At 35.0% G+C, this 22,142-nt stretch overlaps 2 protein-coding genes and 1 non-coding gene across 15 annotated transcripts; 1 reads left to right on the top strand and 2 right to left on the bottom strand.

The window, feature by feature from the left end:
* Positions 1 to 333: 333 nt before the first annotated feature.
* LOC110890399 (splicing factor U2af large subunit B) lies at positions 334 to 8,893 on the top strand. 12 transcript variants are annotated; one of them, XM_035979163.1, is made up of 19 exons: positions 416 to 511; positions 2,544 to 2,752; positions 2,946 to 3,047; positions 3,338 to 3,399; positions 3,634 to 3,804; positions 3,960 to 4,030; positions 4,109 to 4,153; positions 4,238 to 4,297; positions 4,401 to 4,461; positions 4,579 to 4,694; positions 4,825 to 4,940; positions 5,548 to 5,646; positions 5,745 to 5,820; positions 6,057 to 6,145; positions 6,269 to 6,335; positions 8,006 to 8,095; positions 8,175 to 8,256; positions 8,370 to 8,437; positions 8,639 to 8,870. In XM_035979163.1, the coding sequence occupies exons 5-19, from the start codon at positions 3,717 to 3,719 to the stop codon at positions 8,774 to 8,776; spliced, it is 1,266 nt and encodes a 421-aa protein (XP_035835056.1). In that variant the 5' UTR covers positions 416 to 511; positions 2,544 to 2,752; positions 2,946 to 3,047; positions 3,338 to 3,399; positions 3,634 to 3,716; the 3' UTR covers positions 8,777 to 8,870. The 12 variants fall into 12 exon arrangements, with proteins under 12 accessions (XP_021993691.1, XP_021993688.1, XP_021993690.1 ...); XM_022137999.2 differs by lacking the exon at positions 3,634 to 3,804 and having other exon boundaries at positions 334 to 511; positions 3,957 to 4,030; positions 6,272 to 6,335; positions 8,639 to 8,893; XM_022137996.2 differs by lacking the exon at positions 3,634 to 3,804 and having other exon boundaries at positions 335 to 511; positions 3,957 to 4,030; positions 8,639 to 8,893.
* A 481-nt stretch (positions 8,894 to 9,374) lies between these two features.
* TRNAM-CAU lies at positions 9,375 to 9,446 on the bottom strand. The gene has a single exon. It is a non-coding gene; the product is annotated as a tRNA-Met (tRNA).
* Positions 9,447 to 10,014: 568 nt separating this feature from the next.
* LOC110890400 (protein DEHYDRATION-INDUCED 19 homolog 4) lies at positions 10,015 to 16,539 on the bottom strand. 2 transcript variants are annotated; one of them, XM_022138004.2, is made up of 5 exons: positions 16,330 to 16,539; positions 15,799 to 15,938; positions 14,648 to 14,725; positions 14,282 to 14,559; positions 10,015 to 10,338 (listed from the first exon to the last, which is right to left on the bottom strand). In XM_022138004.2, the coding sequence occupies exons 1-5, from the start codon at positions 16,415 to 16,417 to the stop codon at positions 10,230 to 10,232; spliced, it is 693 nt and encodes a 230-aa protein (XP_021993696.1). In that variant the 5' UTR covers positions 16,418 to 16,539; the 3' UTR covers positions 10,015 to 10,229. The 2 variants fall into 2 exon arrangements, with proteins under 2 accessions (XP_021993696.1, XP_021993695.1); XM_022138003.2 differs by lacking the exon at positions 10,015 to 10,338 and adding an exon at positions 13,276 to 13,621 and having other exon boundaries at positions 16,330 to 16,526.
* Positions 16,540 to 22,142: the final 5,603 nt, after the last annotated feature.

The following is a 22,142-nucleotide window of genomic DNA, read 5'->3' as shown; positions in this document are numbered from 1 at the left end:
TTATAATTTACATTTTTTTGTTATTTAACCCGTGTAATACACGGAGTTGTAAGCTAGTAACAAATATAAATTGAACTTTTGTATAAATGTTAAACGAAAGTAAAAAACAAACATAAATGAACAAATATAAACGGACATCCACGAATGTAAAGGAATGAAAAAATTATATTCATTCGTTAAATAAATGAATTTCTCCCCGAATCATTCACAAAAGATTAACCGAAGGTTCGATTCATTTGGTTTTGGTTTTTAGTCCCAGCTAGCTGGGCCAAGAATCACCGGCCCATTGAGCCCATAACTACTTAAGAAAAGATTCACAAACCAACGCAATCGATTATCACAACTAACATTTCCTGTTCTAGGGCACAAAACTGAACCAAATCTGTCAGTTTATGCAAGTTGTTGCTTCGAATTCGAGCTAACGATGTCTTCTCGACACGCTGATGGCGACGGAGGCGGAGGTTCTTCACCTTACGATGTATTTGAAGATCGTGATTCACAAATTCACAAGGTTCCTTTTTATACTTTCGTAATTTGTTCATGATTCATTTGCAGAATTGATATGATGTCAGTTAGATGTTATGTGTGTGTATCAAAGTATTACTAGTTTTCTAGAGGAATTTGTCAATTTGCACTAGTAGTTTTGGTGTGCATAATTGTGTTAACTGTTAAGATATAATGGTTTATTGCTTTGATTATGCTGTTTTAGACTTCTAGATCCTGTAGGTTATATGTTCTGGTTAAGAGGTGCAGATTGGCTGGAATATTAGGCTAGTAGGTTGAACTTAGTAGGTTGAACTTGGTGGTTTTCCGTTTTTGTTAGTTGTTAGGTATCGAGTGATGCAACATTGCAACTGAACCGACATACAACGCACAAATCAATAATAATGCAGAAACATAAATAGAAAACCAAGAAGAACATGACAATTTTACGTGGTTTGGATTCGATGTGAATCCTACATGGCTACATCCACGGGCTGCAACTAGATATTTTTTATGCTTGGTACAAAGATTACAGTCTATGGCGTAGGTATGTATAGAGATATAATCAGGGTTTGTAACTTACTAAGTAGTTAATGTGGTAAAATATCGGATATCGGTCAAGGACCGATATTTGAGATAGCGGTTATCGCAGTGGGATATCGGTTGGATATCGTAATTTTAATATCATGCTAAATTTATATATATAGCAATTTAACACTAACAATTGTAACAAGTAAGAACTGACTAAGACTTAAAACACTAACATTTAACAGTAACAACTAACAATTAAGACTTAAAAGACTAACATTTAACAGTAACAACTAACAATTAAGACTTAAAACACTAACAGCAGCAATAAGAAGAAAAATGAACGTAGAAATAAGAAGAATGGTACTGATATCGGGAAAATCGGTGATTTATCGATCAAATATCGGTCTTATATCAGTCAAATATCGGACAATATCGCTGATATTATCGGTACCGACATTCTGACCAATATTTTGTACCGCTATCTCGGCAGGGGACCGATAACCGATATATAATTGATATATCAGTCGATATATCGGGATATTAACTACATAGGTAACTTAGGCCCTAAGAAAACAATCATGGATTAAAATAGGCTTAAAGTCTTTTAAGCCTTTTCCAGGCCCGATAAGCAAAACTACTTCACATACAGCAGGTTTAGCTTCAAAATTGATACCCTCTCACTAGCATAAATGCATAATAAATGTATAATTTATCTCACTTCAGAATTCAGACATGTTGATATAAGAGAGTGAGTTGTTTTTCCGTTTCTGTAGTGGCATAAGATTTTTGTTTGTAACTTCTGAACTAGGTTAGAAATCCGTGTATTACACATGATGAGTAAAGAAAAAATGTTGAGCGGTTAGAATTGAAGATTTGGGAATTATAAAACGATATTTTGAGATAAGATATGATTGACTTTTTTTAAATAACCTTCTTAAATTAAGAAATAAAATACAAAGGGGTGAAATATGAGAGGCGGGCTCTTCAATGTGTGGTCACTAAGAGCTAATGAGTGCTTGTCAGTGTGACTCATGTTGCTTAGCCAGTTGACCATTCTCTAAATGATAGCTTCTCTACTGTTGAGCTTAACTCTTGGTTCTTAACGTTAATACTTTCAGCTCATCGCATGGTATAGCATGTCATCACAGTTTTGAGTAAACTTCTATAACACCTTTACAACAGGCTAGGATAGCTTGCAGCCTTCGTTGTACTTAACGAGTTAAGATCATATCAAATAAACTAAGTTGATAGAATGGCTAGTTTATATCGACATACAAAACCTATCCAAATTCTAACCATTCCTCTTGTATATTTGCTTCTTGTTAACGTTTTTTTTTCTTTCTAACAACTAAATATCTCTGGAGTTAGATACCAATGTAAGATTATGTAATCCTCTTACCTTTATATAATCATCTATGTGATTAGGTAATGTTCTCTTTTGTGATACTTATTTTTTTCCTAATTTCCATGTTTCACTTTCTCTTTAAATGGATATGCTCTTATGTTTTTCTTTATGTGAATTTTTGCAGCACAAAGTTCGTGAAGACAGTGAGAGGTCAAAGACTAGGGATAGGGATAGGGATAGGGATAGGGAGAGAGATAGGGATAAGGATCGGGAGCGGGATAGAGATAGGGGAAAGGACAGAGACAGAGACAGACGACACAGGGATTACCCTGAAAGAAGTGGCAGGGATAGAAATGATGATGATGGGCGTTCCAGGAACCGTGACTATAACAGGTCGATATGGGAATTTTCTGACCATCATTTTTTTCTTGTTTAAAGTAATTTGGCCTTTGACATATCACATATGGACACATCGTCATTTACTTTACCATTGACAAAAGAAAGGAGTTATCCAATCTTACACGTTGCATTTTGTGAGTGATCATTCTCAACGATGGACATATGAACACAAGGTTTACTTATGCAGGCGTCATGATTATGATCGAGATCGAGAGAGGCATCACAGACACAGATCACGTTCTCCATCACCTGATCGATCCAGAGAGTCGTCTAGATCTCGCTCTAAAAGGTTTTTAATAGTTTCACTCAAACATATGCTATTATCTGAAATCTAAATGATGTATGTTTGGCTGTGTCCTGCATGCACTCTTTTAAAGCCTATAATGTATGTTGATTCTAGACTAGACATTAATTCCTTTTCACATATTGCAATGAATACATCACGTAGTCATAACAGACGGAATGATTCATAACTAGCAAGACTCCCTTTTAGTGCTTCTGTGCTTTTGCACTCGTATTATGTGAAAAACAAGTTCTAGTTTCAGTTTGTTTTCTGTTACACACTATCTTTCTCTACAGCAAGCGGACAAGTGGTTTCGACATGGCACCTCCTACTGCCGCAACTTTGCCTGGTGCAGTCGGTTAGTACCTTTATTTTACACTATTATTAATTTATTATAGTAGCTTTTCATGTATACATATCACATAGTTTTATATACATTTGTGCTGCTTTCGTACTGTTTTATTAGTGACATATTGCAATATTAAATTGTTGATTTGTTTTGTTTATTACGAAAACTGAGGACAATTGTTGTGTTGTTGGCTGTTGTGTGTGGTTTTGTTTGTGTTTTTGGGTATGATTTGGGTAAAAGAAGGCAATGTTTTGTTGAACGAGGAATTCAATCAATGATTCAATGCTCCTCCGATTAGCTGGATCTCCAGACGGCAACTATTGTCTATGATTTGGTACACTTTCAATTGTTTCTCGGCATCTGCAGTGACGAAATTAATTTCTAATATTAGTACTGAATCATGTATAAATCTAGGTAAGGACTAGGTCTATTATCTTTTTGTCCTTGTACTCTTGTATAATCGATGCATATCAAAATAAACGTCTAGTTGTGTTTTTCAAAAATTACGGTTTATTTTCTGACTTGGTTAATGAGTTTTTACTTTTTCCTTTATGTTTTAAATTAAGCAGGACAGGTGGCGGATGCTCCTCAACCGATGCCTGGAATGTTCCAGAACATGTTTCCTTTCGGGACGGCACAGGTTATTCTGCTTCTCATCTCTCTGTCTCTCTCTTCTTCTTCTTTTCTTATGTTTTGACCTTGACTATCTTTAAATTAGTTGGGAGGTCTTCCCTTGATGCCCGCTCAAGCGATGACTCAGCAGGTATGTATACATTGCTAGTTACTCGTTTGTTCACAGTAGACATTAGATCTCACATTTTGTTGGATGATATTTTTTTTCTTACAGGCCACAAGGCATGCACGTCGAGTGTACGTTGGTGGCTTGCCCCCATTGGCTAATGAGCAGGTTAGACATCTATATTCAAACACAGGGGCAATTTAAGATTTAAGACCAAGTTTTTTTTTTTTTTTTTTTTGACATTCTTCTTTTTTGTATATATTTGGAGCAGACAATAGCAACCTTTTTTAGCCATATTATGACAGCCATAGGAGGAAATTCTGCTGGGCCAGGTTAGTTAAGCTCCATTAATTTGAAATATATTTTGTTATATCAACATACATACATTTCCTTCCTTACGTTATGTTGGCTATTATCGATATTCACAACTTAATTCAATATGCTAATAGCAGGTGATGCAGTGGTTAACGTCTACATTAATCATGAAAAGAAGTTTGCGTTTGTAGAGATGAGAACAGTTGAAGAAGCAAGTAATGCCATGGCGTTAGACGGCATCATCTTTGAGGCACGCATAGTTACCATAATCCGTTTTTTTAATCATTTGCTTACGTACACACATGCATACGTTTGTGTGTATCTATGCGACCATGCGTGTGATAGTATTTCCTCATTTGATATATTTTCTTTTTTACCAGGGAGTCTCTGTTAGAGTCAGAAGACCTACAGACTACAATCCTTCACTAGCCGCAACGCTCGGTCCAAGTCAACCAAATCCGAACCTTAATTTAGCCGCTGCCGGGCTTACCCCAGGGTAAGTTCGTCTTTATTTTATATGTTTTCTTATTGCAACCGTGTCTAATAGTCATTGTTTTTAGAGTAAAATGCCATTTTCGTCCCTGAGGTTTGGCCAGTTTTGCGACTTTCGTCCAAAGGTTTGTTTTTCCGCATCTGGATCCAAAAGGTTTGAAATCTTGCCGTTATCATCCGGCTCGTTAACTACATCCATTTTCTCCGTTAAGTCAAGGGTATTTCCGTCATTTTTGCTAACTTAAAGGGCAATTCGGTCCTTTTCACTTTATGTAAAAAGACCGAATACCCCTGAATAAGACTGAATTGCCCCTTTAAGTTAACAAAAAAGATGGAAATACCCTTGACTTAACTGAGAAAAATGGATGAAGTTAACAGGCCAGATGATAATGGCAAGATTTCAAACCTTTTGGATCCAAATGCAGAAAAGAAATCTTTTTACAAAAGTCGCAAAACTGACCAAACCTCAGGGACATTATTGCATATTATTCATAGATTTGTGTTTTGGGATGGATTATCGCAGTTTGAAGCTTCTATAGATGAGCAATTTTTGCTTCTGGCTATTTTATTATAGATGACCATTACCCTGACGCTATATTTGGTATAATTAGTGGCATTGGTGGAGCTGAAGGACCCGACCGTATATTTGTTGGCGGATTACCATATTACTTCACTGAAGTACAGATAAGGGAGTTGCTAGAGTCCTTTGGGTATGTACTTTATAAGTGATGCTTTTTAATATTTTTGCCAAACAAATATGTGTTAGAATGTACTTATGATTCAATAATGCAAATCTTTAATGATTCAGACCGTTGCGCGGGTTTGACCTTGTTAAGGATCGAGATACTGGAAACTCTAAAGGATACGGGTTCTGTGTCTATGAGGTAAGAGTTACTAGGCCTGTAAACGAACACGAACATAGGCATGTTCGTGTTCGTTCATTTAACTTTAACCGAACACGAACCAATATTTTTCCCATGTTCGTTAGTTTATTAAATAAACAAATTTCCCACCAAACAAGTTCATGAACGCTCAATTCGTTTGCAGGTATAAGAGTTACTGTTATTATAATTCCCTCCTATCACTTCAATAAATAATATAGTTAATGGCTTGTCCTCAGGATCAAGCAGCTACAGACGTTGCTTGTGCTGCATTGAATGGATTGAAAATGGGAGATAAGACATTGACGGTCAGGCGTGCAACCATCAGGTTTGTGTGTGAAAGTAGCTTGACGATAATATTTGATACCATCTACATTTGTTCTCGTCAAAACATGAATATAGTTCTATAAATGGTTCAAAACTTACATGGGCATACTCTTAAATTTTACAGCAGTGGACAGATGAAATCGGAACAGGAGACTATGTTAGCACAGGCACAACAACATATAGCTATGCAGGTAACGCAAACTCTACATCTTTTACTTGCATAACGACAATAATATAAATAGTAACAACATGCTATTACTCATAATATTTAGTAAGGATAAATTACATTTTTCGTCCTTTATGTTTGTATCAACTTGCAATGGATACCCTTTAACTTCAATAATTACAGTCACAGTCCTTTATTTGTAAAAACAATTACAATATACGTCCTTTAGCACTAACCTGGTTAAAATTTTCAGTTAAATCTATCCACTTAAGGGCAGTTTAGTCTTTTAACTTTACTATTTATAATATTTAATAAATAAAAAATATATCTTTTAAAAACAAATAGAGTTAATAGCCAAAATGGTCCCTGAGGTTTGCTCACTTTTGCCACTTTAGTCCAAAATCCAAAAATTTTAAATCTGGGTCCCTGAGGTTTGCATTTTATTGCCATTTTAGTCCAAATTTCAAAACTCCATTTTTTGAGTGTTGCAACCAGTCTATTTTGTCCTTTTGTGCAGGAGTATTTTGGTCATTTTTATGAGTTATTATAACAAACTCAGATCAAGAACCCAGAATACCCCTGCGAAAAGGACAAAATAGGCTGGTTGCAACAGTAAAAAAAGGGGGTTTTTGAAATTTGAACTAAAATGGCAACAAAATGCAAACCTCAGGGACCCAGATTTAAAAATTTTGGATTTTGGACTAAAGTGAGCAAACCTCAGGGACCATTTTGGCTATTAACTCAAACAAATATAAATACCCCTTTATATCTCTCTCTCTTACCATCACCGTCTTCATCATCTACAAACGACCAGCTCATCACCACATTAAAAGCATCGCAAATTTATAAGTTAATAAAAAGACATTAACACTCACAAAATGAAATCAATATTTGCCAACTACTTCAACCATGTGTACACATATATTCAAATACAACAGTTTAACACTCATAGAATAATCAAGAATCTTTTGAAATTCCAAAGAAATACAACAGTTTTATTAACTCGGAATTAGTAACAGAAATATTATCATACTTGATGCTAATAATCTTTCCCATGACATCGATCCCCTGTTTCAACGCACCATTCATAGTCTCTGGCATGTGTTGCCTCTGTTGATCACAAGACGCATCGAAGAAACCCCACCCGGTGTTAGTTGTTTTCTGGAAACACCCATTTCTCAGATCCGTACGTTTCACGGCCGGATTTGGTAGATCTGATGCGACAAACATCACCACAACAGGTCGTCTCCAACTTGCTGCGACCCTCGAAGCCCATCAGGTTTGTGTAAGAACACCGCTGCCTGATTTGGGTCGGATTTGGTGGTGTGGTTACAGGTACTCACCAGAGATAGATGGAGGCTGGGATAGGGTGAATTGGGGAATGAGGAAGATGATGTTGTACTTGTACATATTTGATTTTTTTGTGTTATTTATAAGGAAATAGTTTAAATAAAAACATGAAATAACTATAATACCCTTAAGTGAATAGACCTAACTGAAAATTTTAACCATGTTAGGGCTAAAGGACGTAAGGTGTAATAAGTTGTGCAAATAAAGGATTGCGACTGTAATTATTGAAGTTAAAGGTTATCCATTGCAATTCGATATAAACATAAAGGACGAAAAGTGTAATTTACCCATTTAGTAATGATAATGATAATACTAATACTCATAATAACTGCTTTTGGGTTGTAGAAAATGGCGCTACAGGTTGGTGGATTTAATCTTCCTGGAATGCCTAGAGGACCCGATGAGGTTCCAACTAAAATTTTGTGCTTGACCGAGGTAATGAACCACATATCCTTAAAAGCAGTTCTTTAAATCTTATTTAGTACATTAATTCTGGCATTTGGTTGCAATGAAGGTGATAAGCGCGGATGAATTGATGGATGATGGAGAATACGAAGAAATATTAGAGGATATGAGGGAAGAAGGACGAAAATTTGGTAAGAGAACATTCTTCTATCTCATTAATGGTTCATAAACTTGTTAATGTTGGAATTACATTTGTTGAACCTGTTTTTCATGCTTGATATTGATGCATTGTTGAAATTGATAGGCGATTTGACGAATGTTGTTATCCCTCGGCCTGACCCGAACGGAGAACAAGTTGATGGTCTTGGGAAGGTATGTATAAAGTTACCATATATACACCCTCTATATACAGGTCGTGCCGGTTGGGTAATGTGTCAAAATGGGTCAAGTTTTAGTACATGTTTAAGCGGGTCGGGCCAACCCAAAACACTTTATTTGGTTTTTTTTTCCTAACTAATAATTAGGATGTTAAAGATACTTAGCGATATGATATTCCCTTTGATCTGTCATCAGGTATTCTTGGAGTACGGTGACCCCTCCGATTGTGCCAAGGCAAAGGATTCTTTGGGTGGGCGGAAGTTTGGGGGTAACGTGGTGACCGCGGTCTACTATCCGGAGGATAAATATTTCCAAGGGGAATATGGGGCTTAGATTATTTGTTTTTCAAAATCATATTATTTTGTATTAGATTTTATACGTTAAATTGAAATATGAAAGCACCAAGACTTGTTTTGATATTCTGTAAGTGAATCTTTTGTTTGTGGGTTTTGGCGGTTGTTTTTTTCTTGTCTAAATTGTGAAGCAAAGTGAGCGGTTCGATTGGAACATTATAAGCCAACTAAGTTTTGGTTAAGAAAGCCAGGTGTGAAAGCAAACTAAAGATGATTTTAGGTGTTGATCAGTGGGGTTGGGTGGTTGTTTTCTCTGGCAAGCTTAAATTGTGAGACACCGGTGACTAACACATGAGCTTACATGTTGATAAGTTATAACAAGAACGTAAACAACTTTGTCAAAGTATATTTTTATAAAACTTAAAAAGGTAAAACCGATAATCGAAGTAAAAATTTTAACAACTTAAAAGTATAACAAAAAGCTTCTTACATGAAATAGTTATTTGTTCAAATTTGTAACATAACAATGAGCTTTAAAGTTATACTTGAGAGTTGAATAATAATAGTTGGGTAAAAAATGTTATTTTGTACAAGTTTGGTTCATGTAGAAAAAAATAATGTGCAGAAGCCACTCCGAATATCAGAGCCAGGTTTCGATCCTGGGACCTGTGGGTTATGGGCCCACCACGCTTCCGCTGCGCCACTCTGATTTGTTGATTGTTTTATTCCTAAAATATTATTTAAACGTGAAAGTGCATCCTCATACATCGTATGATTCAGATCATGGGGTTATTATTCTGGCTATCAATAGTATAGGTCGCTTGTTCCAAACATGTTACTCGTCTGATCATGTAGAGTAAGCCTGAGCTCGAACTCGTTTAATTTATGACGGCTTGTTCTTAGGATTTCTAAAGCTATAACCTAATTCCTTTATTATATTTTTTATGTATTTCTATAACTAGTTTTTTATACTTTAAAATTATAACTTTTATTTATATTTAACATAATATCTTTTATTTACCACTTTTATCAATTTTTTATATATAATAATAATTATTATTATGTAAATATAAATATTGTATATTAATTTTTTTATAAATACTAGTAGCTTGGGTCCAGGCTCATTTGTTAAATAAGTTTATTTTTAGGCTCAAGCTCGTTTAAGCTAAAGCTTAATTTGAACTTTCGAGTAGTAGCTCATGATCAACTTGGCTCATTCACACCCCTAGTAGTTATTATAAAAATAACAACTTCACAAACAAGCCAAACCAAACCAAAACCAACAAATGACTTGTAAAATCACACTCTAGACTGTTGATGTAAACATAAACAAAGCAAAAGCGAATCGGAAATTGATTTCATTAACATGGAAAGATACAACACTGGTTGAGCGAGCGGCAAAAGCCAATGAATTAGCTTTTCAGAACACATGACTTGACAATGTGTCTGCAAACTACATATTCAGCAGTCGGCTCTTGCTCTCATTGTCAGCTTTAATCACCTAGGAGTGTTGAAACCAGCAGATCTTGCAGAAAAACAGCTCGTCCTCTCGCCTGTCTCATTCTCTTTTCCCGTTCTTCACAACTCAAGGAAGGATCAAAACTGCAATACAAAAACATGCAGTTAAGTATACTATGATTAAAAAAAAACCGACACGCAGGCAAAAATGGGACCTCAAAACAAGCTCATCTGAAACTACGTACACGTTTTGTCCATTTAAAAAAAAAAGAGTAAAGTACACGGATGGTCCCTGTGGTTTACCAAAATTTTGGATTTCGTCCCTAGCTTTCCAAAAGTACATGGACGGTCTATGTAGTTTCGGTGAGATTCTGGCTACTCTTTTTACAAAACACATTCCATAACAGTGAAGACCAGCGTCATTAAGGTACGTGTTAACCATCTGAACCGTTTCCGATTAAGGTTTTGCATTCTTCGGCGGTTCGTTTGCTTTCGAGTATGAGACCATTTGTTTCATTTTCTCTGATTTCCATTTTGTTTCAGTTACATGATAGTTCGATTTCATTCCCCCTTTATATATTTGATCGTTTATTCTATTGTTTGGGCATGTATGTATTGGTGTAAAACTGCAATTGAAAATCGTATTTTGGTATTAGTGTTTGATACTGATTAGAAAAAACCCTAGGTTAACGTTTGGATCAGGAATGTGTTTTGGAAATACGGAATGATACCTTGACTGATGAAAATTGACATGATATTGTTGCTAATGCATTGATGAAAATTGAAAAGCTCTTTGTGTGAGTGTATAGATAACTTTAGCATGCTACAGAGAATTTGCATACGTTGCAGCCTAGCTCAAGCTATAGTGTTGCAAGTAGTGGAATGAGATATGTTTTTACCAAATTTCTTAGGAATATATGGAAATGGTAGTCAAATGCTTGGATTTGTGGGATGAAATGGGACATGTAGTAAAGCAAATGGTGGTGTGAGTAAGAGTGGCCATGTGGGATGGATGGGTAATGGTGGCAGTTTGACGGTCGGTTAGATTATAAAGATCCCACATTTGCTTCTTCGTTTATTTGAAAATTGATTGTGAACTTGCCTTCTTATTTTTCATAGATTAGTTATATCATTCTAAAACATAAATAAGTTGTCTACTTGCACAAATTTGACTTAATTTTGTTAAAAAAGGAACATGACATTTAGAAAAGGAAAGACTTTCTTAGACGGCTCACGACAGTTGGCTAACTAATTTGGACACGTCCAGTCGTCTATGTGTTTATGATACTAATTGAAACGGTAATGACATGCTACATGTGTATAAAAAAGTATGCTATGATTAAAGGATTATTGGTGTATAAAAAGTTATTTAGAATTATTGGTGTAAAGTAGAGTAGGTGTAACTTTTGTCGTTTGAAAAAGTTAAAGGATTTTGGTGTAAATGTTTTCAATTAAATTTTGAAATGCTAAACTTCCCATTATTGTAGATCCTTAAGTTTCTTTGGCAAAGTGAAGATTAAAAATACATAATTATTTTCATATTAAGAGAAGCTAAATAGCTTTTTTTTTATAAACTATGAGTTCTACCATCTATCTAACTGTGACTAATGATGTCTTTTAGGTTCTTGAATTTCTTGAGTTGTGTAGATGTCTTTATGAGGAGTACTTGGTCGTTTATGATGTGAAAGCCGAAATGGGTGAGATAAGGAAGTTTGCTGGTCGGCCCTCTTCTTTTTAGTATTGAAGTACGTATAAGATATTACAAGTGGCAATTTTGAACCTTTTACTTATGACTACACTAAGCAAATGATATTCCGTGCAACTCAAGGATCAATGAAATGGCATCTATAATTTTTTATTTCAATATCATTATACGTTTATATTGAAAAAAAAAATTCATTACAAAGTTTATCTCAACGCCAATAGATATTATATTTTGTGTTAAGCCACCCGCGAAACTCGCGGGATCTTAAACTAGTGAGTATAACATACAAGAGAGTCTATGAACCTTAAAAGATTTTTGAGTGATAAAGCAAGGTAATAACTAAATGAGGGTGTCGATTGATGATACAGAAGGTAAAGAGAAAAAGAAAAGAAACAATTTTATCAAATTCATTCTTAAATTAAAGATTCTAATTAGATAAATTACTAAAGTTTTCCTAATTAAAAAAATTCAATTAGTGAACTGTTTTCTAAATGAAACTTTAATCACGTACATGATTCGTCATTTCCTTTTTAAAGTTAAACAATCCCATTTAAAAACAAAATTCAGTATTCTTATTTTTTAATCTAAAAATCACGTAAATCAAATCATATTTAGAAGATATTTTAGGCTCAAATTTAATATTTTTATGATTTTAATAGTTAGATTATCTTATGATTATTAAAATATAAAAATAATACATAGAGAAGAGATTTTAGGTTCAAATTTAGTATTTTTTTAGCGGTTGGTTAATATATAGTATAATAATTAAAATGCAAAAACATCTAAATGTTTTTTATTGATCCCTTTTGAGTTGTTATTTTTATTTTATATAATACTTGATTTAAACAATTCTAATTTCTTAAGTTTTTTTGATTGAATAAGAATACTTATGATGCGATGAGCTATAGAAACAAGAATAACAAACAACAAAAAGTAGAAAACTCTTCACAACAAATCCATTATGCATCTTAATATATTTCTAGGTTGTAATCGAACCAAGTCGAGTTGAGTCAGGTTGAGCTCGAGCTTAATATAAAAACTTTAGATATGTTCGATTTCCATTGTGCATTTGTAATGACGTACTTTTGTTGATTATATAAATTTTAGTTTAATTATATATTTTTCATATGATCCGACGCGAACTGGATTTAGGGTTTATGTGCAATTGGTTTTAGAGTTTTTGTTCAAATGTGCAATTGATTACGGGTTACTTTATAATTTTCGTTTACATTGTATGAAGTACGGTAAAAAAATTTGAACGTTACCCCTAAAAGTTTAGTCTAGATCCGCCACTGACTTTCAGTGAGTCGATATCGAGTAGCTCATGATCAACTTGGCTCGTCCACACCCCTAGTAGTTATTATAACAAAAACCACTTCACAAACAAGCCAAACCAATACCAACAAATGACTTGTAAAATCACACTCTAGACTGTTGATGTAAACATAAACAAAGCAAAAGCGAATCGGAAATTGATTTCATTAACATGGAAAGATACAACACTGGTTGAGCGAGCGGCGAAAGCCAATGAATTAGCTTTTCAGAACACATGACTTGACAATGTGTCTGCAAACTACATATTCAGCAGTCGGCTCCTGCTCTCATTGTCAGGTTTAATCACCTAAGAGTGTTGAAACCAGCAGATCTTGCAGAAAAACAGCTCGTCCTCTCGCCTGTCTCATTCTCTTTTCCCGTTCTTCACAACTCAATGAAGGATCAAAACTGCAATACAAAAACATGCAGTTAAGTATACTATGATAAAAAAAAAAACCGACACGCAGGCAAAAATGGGACCTCAAAACAAGCTCATCCAAAACTACGTACACGTTTTGTCCATTTAAAAAATAAAAGACTAAAGTACTCGGATGGTCCCTGTGGTTTACCAAAATTTTGGATTTGGTCCCTAGCTTTCCAAAAGTACACAGAAGGTCCATGCAGTTTGCAGTAGTTTGTAACGCATTTAGTCCCTAACTTTTTTTCCAAAAGTTCATGGACCTGCTAGAACCTTTAGATTTGTTGGTTACATAGTGCAACCACAAGGAACATCCGTGTACTTTTGAAAAGATAGGGACCAAATCCAAAATTTTGGCAAACCACAGGGACCATCCGTGTACCTTTACTCAAAATAATATTCATACACAGCTATTGTGTTGATTATGATTACAAAAGCAATATTATTACATTAATAATCTAAATCTTTGAGTAAAGTGATTTAGCAGTTTCAATATGTTTGACCCGTTCGCTTGTAGCTCAAATAAAAGAAGCCGTTTGAGATAAAACACAACCCAAATTGCCCCGTGTACAAGCGGTGCATATTGCGTTAATATGAGAAAGAACGTAATTAAACACACGCAAACGAATAATAGAGATGTGTAAGTGTACCTCGCTTTCCATATGTGTTGCGGGGTGGAGTTCTTGACATGAGGATTGGACTTGGAGATTTCTTCGGTTTCCGAGCCCGGAAAGTTAAGAACCAAAGAAGAAAGAAACGGATCAGCGGCAGCAGCAGCAGCAGATGATGATGATGTGGCGGTATTTGATGACCTGTAACCACCACTAAGAAGCACCTGCAGATGAGCCTCTCTAAGATCCCTTCCTAAAAGGGAAAGTGCTTGACTGTTGGGAACGGCTACCCTACGTAGGCGACGACGTCTCTGCGAGTATTCTTTCGGTTAAAGACACCAACAACTTTTATACATACATACATAGTTGCATACATATATACAGTTATACATAGTGAAAGGATATTTTAAATAAGTGTCCATGCTGCAGAGTTATATGGCTTAGCATATCTCTCGTCACTTTAACCGAGCAAACCGGACAAATCTGCGAAATGAAAAAAAAATTGTAAGTTTATCGCGATATGATTAGCTGAAATTATATGTTTGCCCACCTTTCGCCATGTTTTGTCATTAACGAAGGGGTATTTCAGACATTTGACCAACAAGTCAAAGTCAACGTCTTTATGGAACTATGTGAAACAAGAAACTATTCCCAGACAAAGGGATTCTGTTTTCTCATGAACTTCCCTTTTTCGCCTACCGACATCTCTACAAACTATTGATTTGTGTTTTTTCGATACTTTGTTGTTATTCAACAATATTCAATCAACAGACAAAGCGTTTATTTTTTTTTACAATCATGACAACATGCAAATAGATAACTTTAACTAAAAAAAATTACAAAAACATGGAAAAGTTTATTTTTTTTACAGATACATCATCTTCATCAAACTAGCAAGATACAGCGCATAATACAGAATTTTATACACCATTATGGATTATATATACTTATTTCATATTAGTGTTTATTTACAAATATTAGCACAAAAGATTATATCTTCTACACCCTACAAGATTGCAAACACGCTAACCTACAATCACAAAAGAAAATCTAGCATTTGAATTCAATAGGATATAAATCCAAAATCCTAAGAAAATAAATCAAATTTATGATCAAGGACTAGACGAACCACTTTTAGCTCTTAGATCATATGACAACGGACGATTGAGATCTCTTTCTTTTATGTACCGTTAAGTAACTCCTTTGGCCTATTCTATTACCAAAAACTAAAAATGGTTCTTTAGCTACTTATTATTGTCATTTTAACTCACCAACTAAATAAACACCAAATATGTTTGGACTTCTCAGCAATATAAAGTTATAAACATCAAAATTACCAGAAATAGTAACTTTTCCCCAGTCATCCCCCTTGTACCCACAAAATGGAAACTTAATATTCAACCAAAATCAGACTTTGAATCAACCATTTCAGAAATATGCACAGAAAAAGTCAAAGCCTTTTTACAGCAATCTTTAACAACCAAAAAGATACGCATACAAACACACATATATATAGAGAGAGAGAGAGGGAAAGGAAAGAAAGAAAGAAAGATTACTGCGGCTTTAGATTCACAAGAATGTTCATCTTCAAGATGAGAGCATAAAGACCCAATATCAAAATCCTCATAGCAATACGGGCATGGAAAATCGGGTCGGATCTCTTCTTCAACCTCAACATCCTCAACATTAAACCGATCTGAAAATCCAACAACAAATCAGACCCAAGATCGTCAAACCGCTAATACCCATAAAAAAAATCTAAACTTTAACAACAATTTCATAACAATAAGCAAAAAAGATGACTAAATAACACCCAAGATCGTGTAATCTTTAATACCCATCAAAAAATTCTAAACTTTAACAATAGTTTCATAACAATAAGCAAAAAAGATGACTAAATAACACCCAAGATCGTGTAATCTTTGATACCCACAAAAAAAAAAAAACAAAACTTTAACAACAATTTCATATCAATAAGCAAAAAAGATTACTAAACAACACCCAAGATCGTGTAATCTTTGATATCCATGAAAAAAAATCCAAACTTTGACAACAATATCATAACAATAAGCAAAAACAAACCGAACCCAGATGAGATGTTTGATGATGATGGTGTTGCATCGTGAATTGGCGCTTTGCGGCGGCGAGGCGAGCGGTCCAGAAGTCGGAATCCATGAGGGTAGAGAGAGAGAGAAAGGAAGACGTTGAAGTTTTCAATTAATTTTATAATGGAATGAAGAAAAATAAAGAATTGGATAAACTTGATAAATTTACAGGAGGGTAAAGATTGTTTTTTTGGAAGGAGGATGAGGAGAATTTGTTGTTTTGTTTGTCAAGATTTGATTACTCTTTTGGAAAGTTAAGATTAACCTCTTGTCTTTTTCTTCATTTTTTTGAATGATTGATTTAATGGATTAATTTTTTAATTGGTAAATTTAAGTTTAAAAGAAAAAAAATGGAGTCTTGTATGAGGACTCACCCTGAAATATCTTAATATTTTAATAAATTATGTTATCTCTTAAAAGTAATAAATTATGTTTTTCTGTTGAGAAATATAAGTTGTGTGCAAAGTTATTATTTTACATTTGTTAAACCTATCTAAAATATAAAAGAGTGGTAATATTTATAATGCAATATTTTTATAGCATGTTTTATGTCAAAAACATTTAGCTACAGAGAGATTTGGTAAAATGATTTAGAATTAAAACAAAAATTATACATATTCACTATAATAAAACAATAAACCCACAAAAGTGTATTTGGTGCACTATAGCTACTAAGAGATTTGGTAAAATGATTTAGAATTAAAACAAAAATTATACATATGCACTATAATAAAAAAAATGTCGATTATGAATAAGGATAAAGAAATAAGAGCATCATAGTCGGGGCTTACGTAACCCATCCTGACGTTTGCCTATCACAAAATCTATAGAGACTTCACTTGCTCTCCCTCTTAAATACAACCCTCCCCTTAAAGGACGACGTAGACATACTTTTGTCTTGGAGTTCAGCGAACTTTGTCGCTCTTCTCCACCTGCTTAGCGCCTAAGTCATGTTCTTGGAGGTGGAAAAAACCTCATTGCAGATGACCTAAATTTATTAGTTAGTGAATAAGGTTAATATGTATTTCTCTATATGTAGCGTGTGATATTGTAAAAGGTAATTTAAGTGTATGAAATAATTAAGATGTGAAATATCAATATTGTACTCTATGACAAATATTAATCAAATACTCCAGGGCCATATTTAAAATCAATTGATAGAGTTATGTTACTTAATCAGGAAAACATAATGAGATAAAACTTCGTGAAGAAGGAAGCAGTGCAACATATGTAATACTTTACATCACTTTCAAAATTTTGTAGGAATGGTGATAAGCATGCCAACTCTTTGTTTAATCTAATTTAATAAACGTTTATGTGATTATGTCACCTTTGATGCAACCTTCTTTTATGTGGAGTAGTGATATGCTATCAACATGTAAGATTGGAGATATCTCATCCACTAGACAAATACCATAAGTTATGACAATTTCATGTTATATTCTTCAACCAAACACAATATTTTTAGCTCCGCTTGTGATTTGTCAATACATATCCAATTTGAGACTCATCAGTATGATGATATGACATGTACATTGTGTATCTACAAAACTAACAACACTTATTTTTGATAATTAAGAAAAATATAAACTCGTATATTTTGTATCTTAAGGTAACAACACTTATTTTTGATAATTAAGAAAAATATAAACTCGTATATTTTGTATCTTAAGGTATCGAAATACTTGTTTTATCTAATTTTGATAGTCCTTACTAGACACAAGTTATACCTTATCAGATATTATGTTTAATATATATATCAAGAAACATTAATGCACCAAATACACTTCATTAATGTACTTTTAGGCCAATTATAAATTATTTATTATCCGTCTCTTGAAGTATAAAATAGCTCGTTTATAACATCACGTGATCTTAATTGAAGTACTAAGGGTATGTTTGGCAAAAGTAGCTGGTTGTCCATAGGAATCTTTTAAAAAGTTTTTATATATAGTTGAGTATTCCGTCTTTGCGAATTCAGTTTTACAAAATTTTGTCGTTCCCAACTCTTTTATTTCAATCCTTTAGGGAGTTGCATCTAAACTTCGATATAAAGTAAGTCATATTAGGTAGATTGTCATAGTATGTATTAGACACGCATCATATCTCTCTTGTATTACTAGACTAAAAAGGTTGTTGCATCTATTTCTATAAAATATATCATCTTATACCAGTTCAAGACTTTACGGAAATCCATATGGCACCAATTGTGCCTTATTTTGCATAATATTAATGATAACTTAAAATTCTAAACCAACTTATTGAACTGAGGTAAAGATAGTATATTGGTTTTTCTGAACGGTAAAGAAACTCACGTGTAAACTTACCCTGCTCGGGGCTATGTCCAAGATCGACTCCTCGACATGCATGAGACCGTACCTCCTGACACGCAGGAACCGGATGGAATCCGTAAACCCTCACCCCTCATCAGGTTCGAACCCGGGATTAAAGCCCAGATTCGTCCTTTCACCCAGATGTTCGTCGGAAATGGCTCGAGTGGGAATCGAACTTTCGTCTCCATTAGGGGAGGGTAGGCCTCTTACCACTAAACCAAATTCTCAGGACTAGTATGTTGGTTAATCCAACGAATTATTTGTGCAATCAAATCTTATTTATAGCTATCAATATACTTGCGCCACCAAGCGCTTTTAATGAGTCATTAGCTAGACTCAACATTGTCGAGATGGATTGTGAGAATCACATCACCAACCATGTCGACTGGTGTTTCCCTAAGGCAACCATACTGTTCTCGTTCAAAGTGATTGGAACCATTGTATGAAATATTTTTTGAAACTTAATTACCTTTTTGTTGATTTTATTAGAATAAAAGAACATGTTTATGAGTTATAAATTTGTCTATCACCTTTAGAAATTTGTGCATTCTGGTTATGCATTACAAAACATAATTTGCACATCACCAATATATACAATTATAGTTGGTTTGAAACTCACTAACTCATTAATTGTACATTATACCTTTTTGTATAACTTATCCATTCTTTTAGGCTTTATTGTAAATTATTGTTTCATATATAGCATCCATCTCCACTCTATTTGGTGTGTAGAATTTATAGATTTTATTATGGTATCAATCGTCTAAAGTTCTCGGCCCTTATTTCTTACTTTTCTATCGCTTCATTCCCCCATCTCTTCCGATTAGCTTATGCTGATCATTCCCTCTCCCTCAACCGATCTTATTATGTTGTCTCATCCTCAACTCTGCAATGGAAACCTCATTTTCTTCTATTGATTCACTCTTAGACCATGTGTAGTGGTTAAGAAAAATAATGCCCCCACCATGGGGCATTATCCGACACGTGGCAACCCAGTCAGCATGGGGCGTTATTGCAAAATTGGCGTAGTCGGAATAATGCCCAAATAATGCCCCTTTCAATCCTTAAACAAAAAAAAAAAAAAAAAAAAAAAACAAACTGATTTCTCATTGGTGGGTCAACCCAAGTCAAACCTCCAACAAGTGCAAAATGGCGTTTTAATAATAACGCTAATCAAATTTTCTTTTTCAAAAATAACCCCCCAAAACGCCCCATGTAATGGGAGTGGGGGCGTTATATGGCGTTTTTTTTGAAAAATTTTTAATAATCACGCCCCACTACGGGTGGTCTTATCCATAAATATTGTTGTGCACATGATTACGACTCGGCTATCCTCCAACAGTTACATGACTTGGAAGAATCAATTGCTTCCTTTACCAGATGTTGTTATCACCTGTGGTGTAACGCCCAGCGTCCCTAAACTTTAGGATTTTGTCAAGATTAGTCCCTGAAGTTTGTCTATTTGTCACTTTAGCCCCTAAGCTATGTGGAAGTCTATGTTATATACTTGAAATGCCTAAATCTACGTGTGGAATGTCTAAACTCATGTTTGGAATGCCTAATTCTATATTTGAAATGTCTAAATCTATGTTGGAATGTCTAAATACATTTGGTGCTTGACTCTCTAGACTCGTGAAACTTGATTCTTGGTTGAACGAGAGACTGGAGCCTTGTCACTGGCAGAATCTATTAATCTTTGGAACTTTTGATGTTTATGATGTAATCTAGTTATTCTATTACTCAATAATACGCAACGCTTAATCTAACTCGCAAAACGAATCAAAGACGGGAACGTGGAAATGTTGGATTGGCCAAGTGGCAATCCGATCGGATGACCACCCGATCGGATGACCACTCGATCGGGCCACCATCCGATCCATGCTGCACCGCCTCAATTCCCCTCTACACTATAAATAGGCCTGTAATGTAACACCCCGTGTTTTCGAATGTCAAAGTCAAAGTCTGAGTCAACTTTGACTTCTTTGACTGTTAATGTTTCTTTTTGCTTTTGTATTATGTGGAGTACGTGTTGTCTAAATAAAATGATCGAATGTTTAATCAATGCGACCGATTTACGACTGTGAATAATAGGAAGTAACAATGCGATAAAGTTAATCAAATCAATCAATCGAACTCGAGACTCGAACTATGCGGAACTGGTGTGGTAGTGCTTACGTGTGTGTGTGCCTTATGTGTTACTTGTGCATGTTTACTTTATGTTTTGTGTGGTATTCAATCGAATCAATCGAAACTCGAAAAGCAATCAAACTCAATCGAAACCGACATCGAAACATGACTTATAGATGATTGTATGTTAGATATAGTAGTTGGGACTGAAAGTAATTTGACTAGGAACTCTATCGTATTCGTATCATCGTCTATCGAAATCGAAATATCGAAAACCGTCGCGAAACATTCGAAAAGGGTTGCTGATCGAACAGGAAGCATCCTGATCGAACATGCCAGCCGATCGGCTAGCACTTTCCTGGCCGATCGAGCAGGCCATTCGATCGGAGATCCTGGCCGATCGGTTGACACTTTCCTCTTTTGGAGCCTATAAATAGCCCTGTCATTGTCACTCTTTCCACTTTTGGAAAGCTCTGACCGAACCAGCCTTGTTCTTCACCTTTTCTCAGATTTCTCTCAACTCCGGTAAGTTTTCACCGAATTCTTGTACGTTTTTTATCATTGCATGATTCTACACCTTTCTATCTTTCAAAACTTGATTTCTAACCGTGAAATCATCAAGATCTAAGTGTTCATGGGTGATGTCATCATGGTGTTCTTGAAGAACATCATGCTTTGGCCTCATTCAACCGTGAATAGCTTAGATCTGATCGATTTCCACATAAACAAACTAAGATTTGTAAAAGTCTTAACATTTTCATGGTAAAAAGGATTGAAAGAAGGATTTTTCAATCTTCTTTCAACTCTTTTACACTCAAAACCTTAAAACCGATAGAAACGGAGCTCGAACCAACTAACTAATCATTCTAATAGTCAAGAGGTTCAAGATTCGGATTCTATCTACGAGGTACACCGATTTCGGGTTAAACACCAAACTACCGTTCCGAACCATTCACCGGCCGGACTTGGGTGATTCCTGTCCGAACCGGTGAAGCAAGTAAGAACCCACGTTCTACGGTTTAACTCGTTGTCAAAATACCTTAAAATCATGACAAATAATCAAACAGCCAGGTGTTAGACGGAAGGCCGACCAGGTCAGAAATGCTGGCCGAACGGCTAGGCTGTTCGAACGAACAGCCCAGCCGATCGAACATACCAGCCGATCGGCCGGGCCAGCCGATCGGCTAGCACATGGTTCCACACTTTTCAAATTTCATGAAGTATGCTATTGACGAAGTGATGTTCGATCGAATACGCTACTCGATTGGTAAACATTACTCTTCGGATCATGAGATACTATGCTTCAACACTTAATCGATTTTGCAACTCGTTCGT

Source organism: Helianthus annuus, chromosome 11 (assembly GCF_002127325.2).
Source record: "Helianthus annuus cultivar XRQ/B chromosome 11, HanXRQr2.0-SUNRISE, whole genome shotgun sequence".
In the NCBI taxonomy this organism is placed as follows: domain Eukaryota; kingdom Viridiplantae; phylum Streptophyta; class Magnoliopsida; order Asterales; family Asteraceae; genus Helianthus; species Helianthus annuus.
The sequence above is the reverse complement of the archived record's forward strand: the minus strand, read 5'-3'. Positions and strand labels throughout refer to the sequence as shown.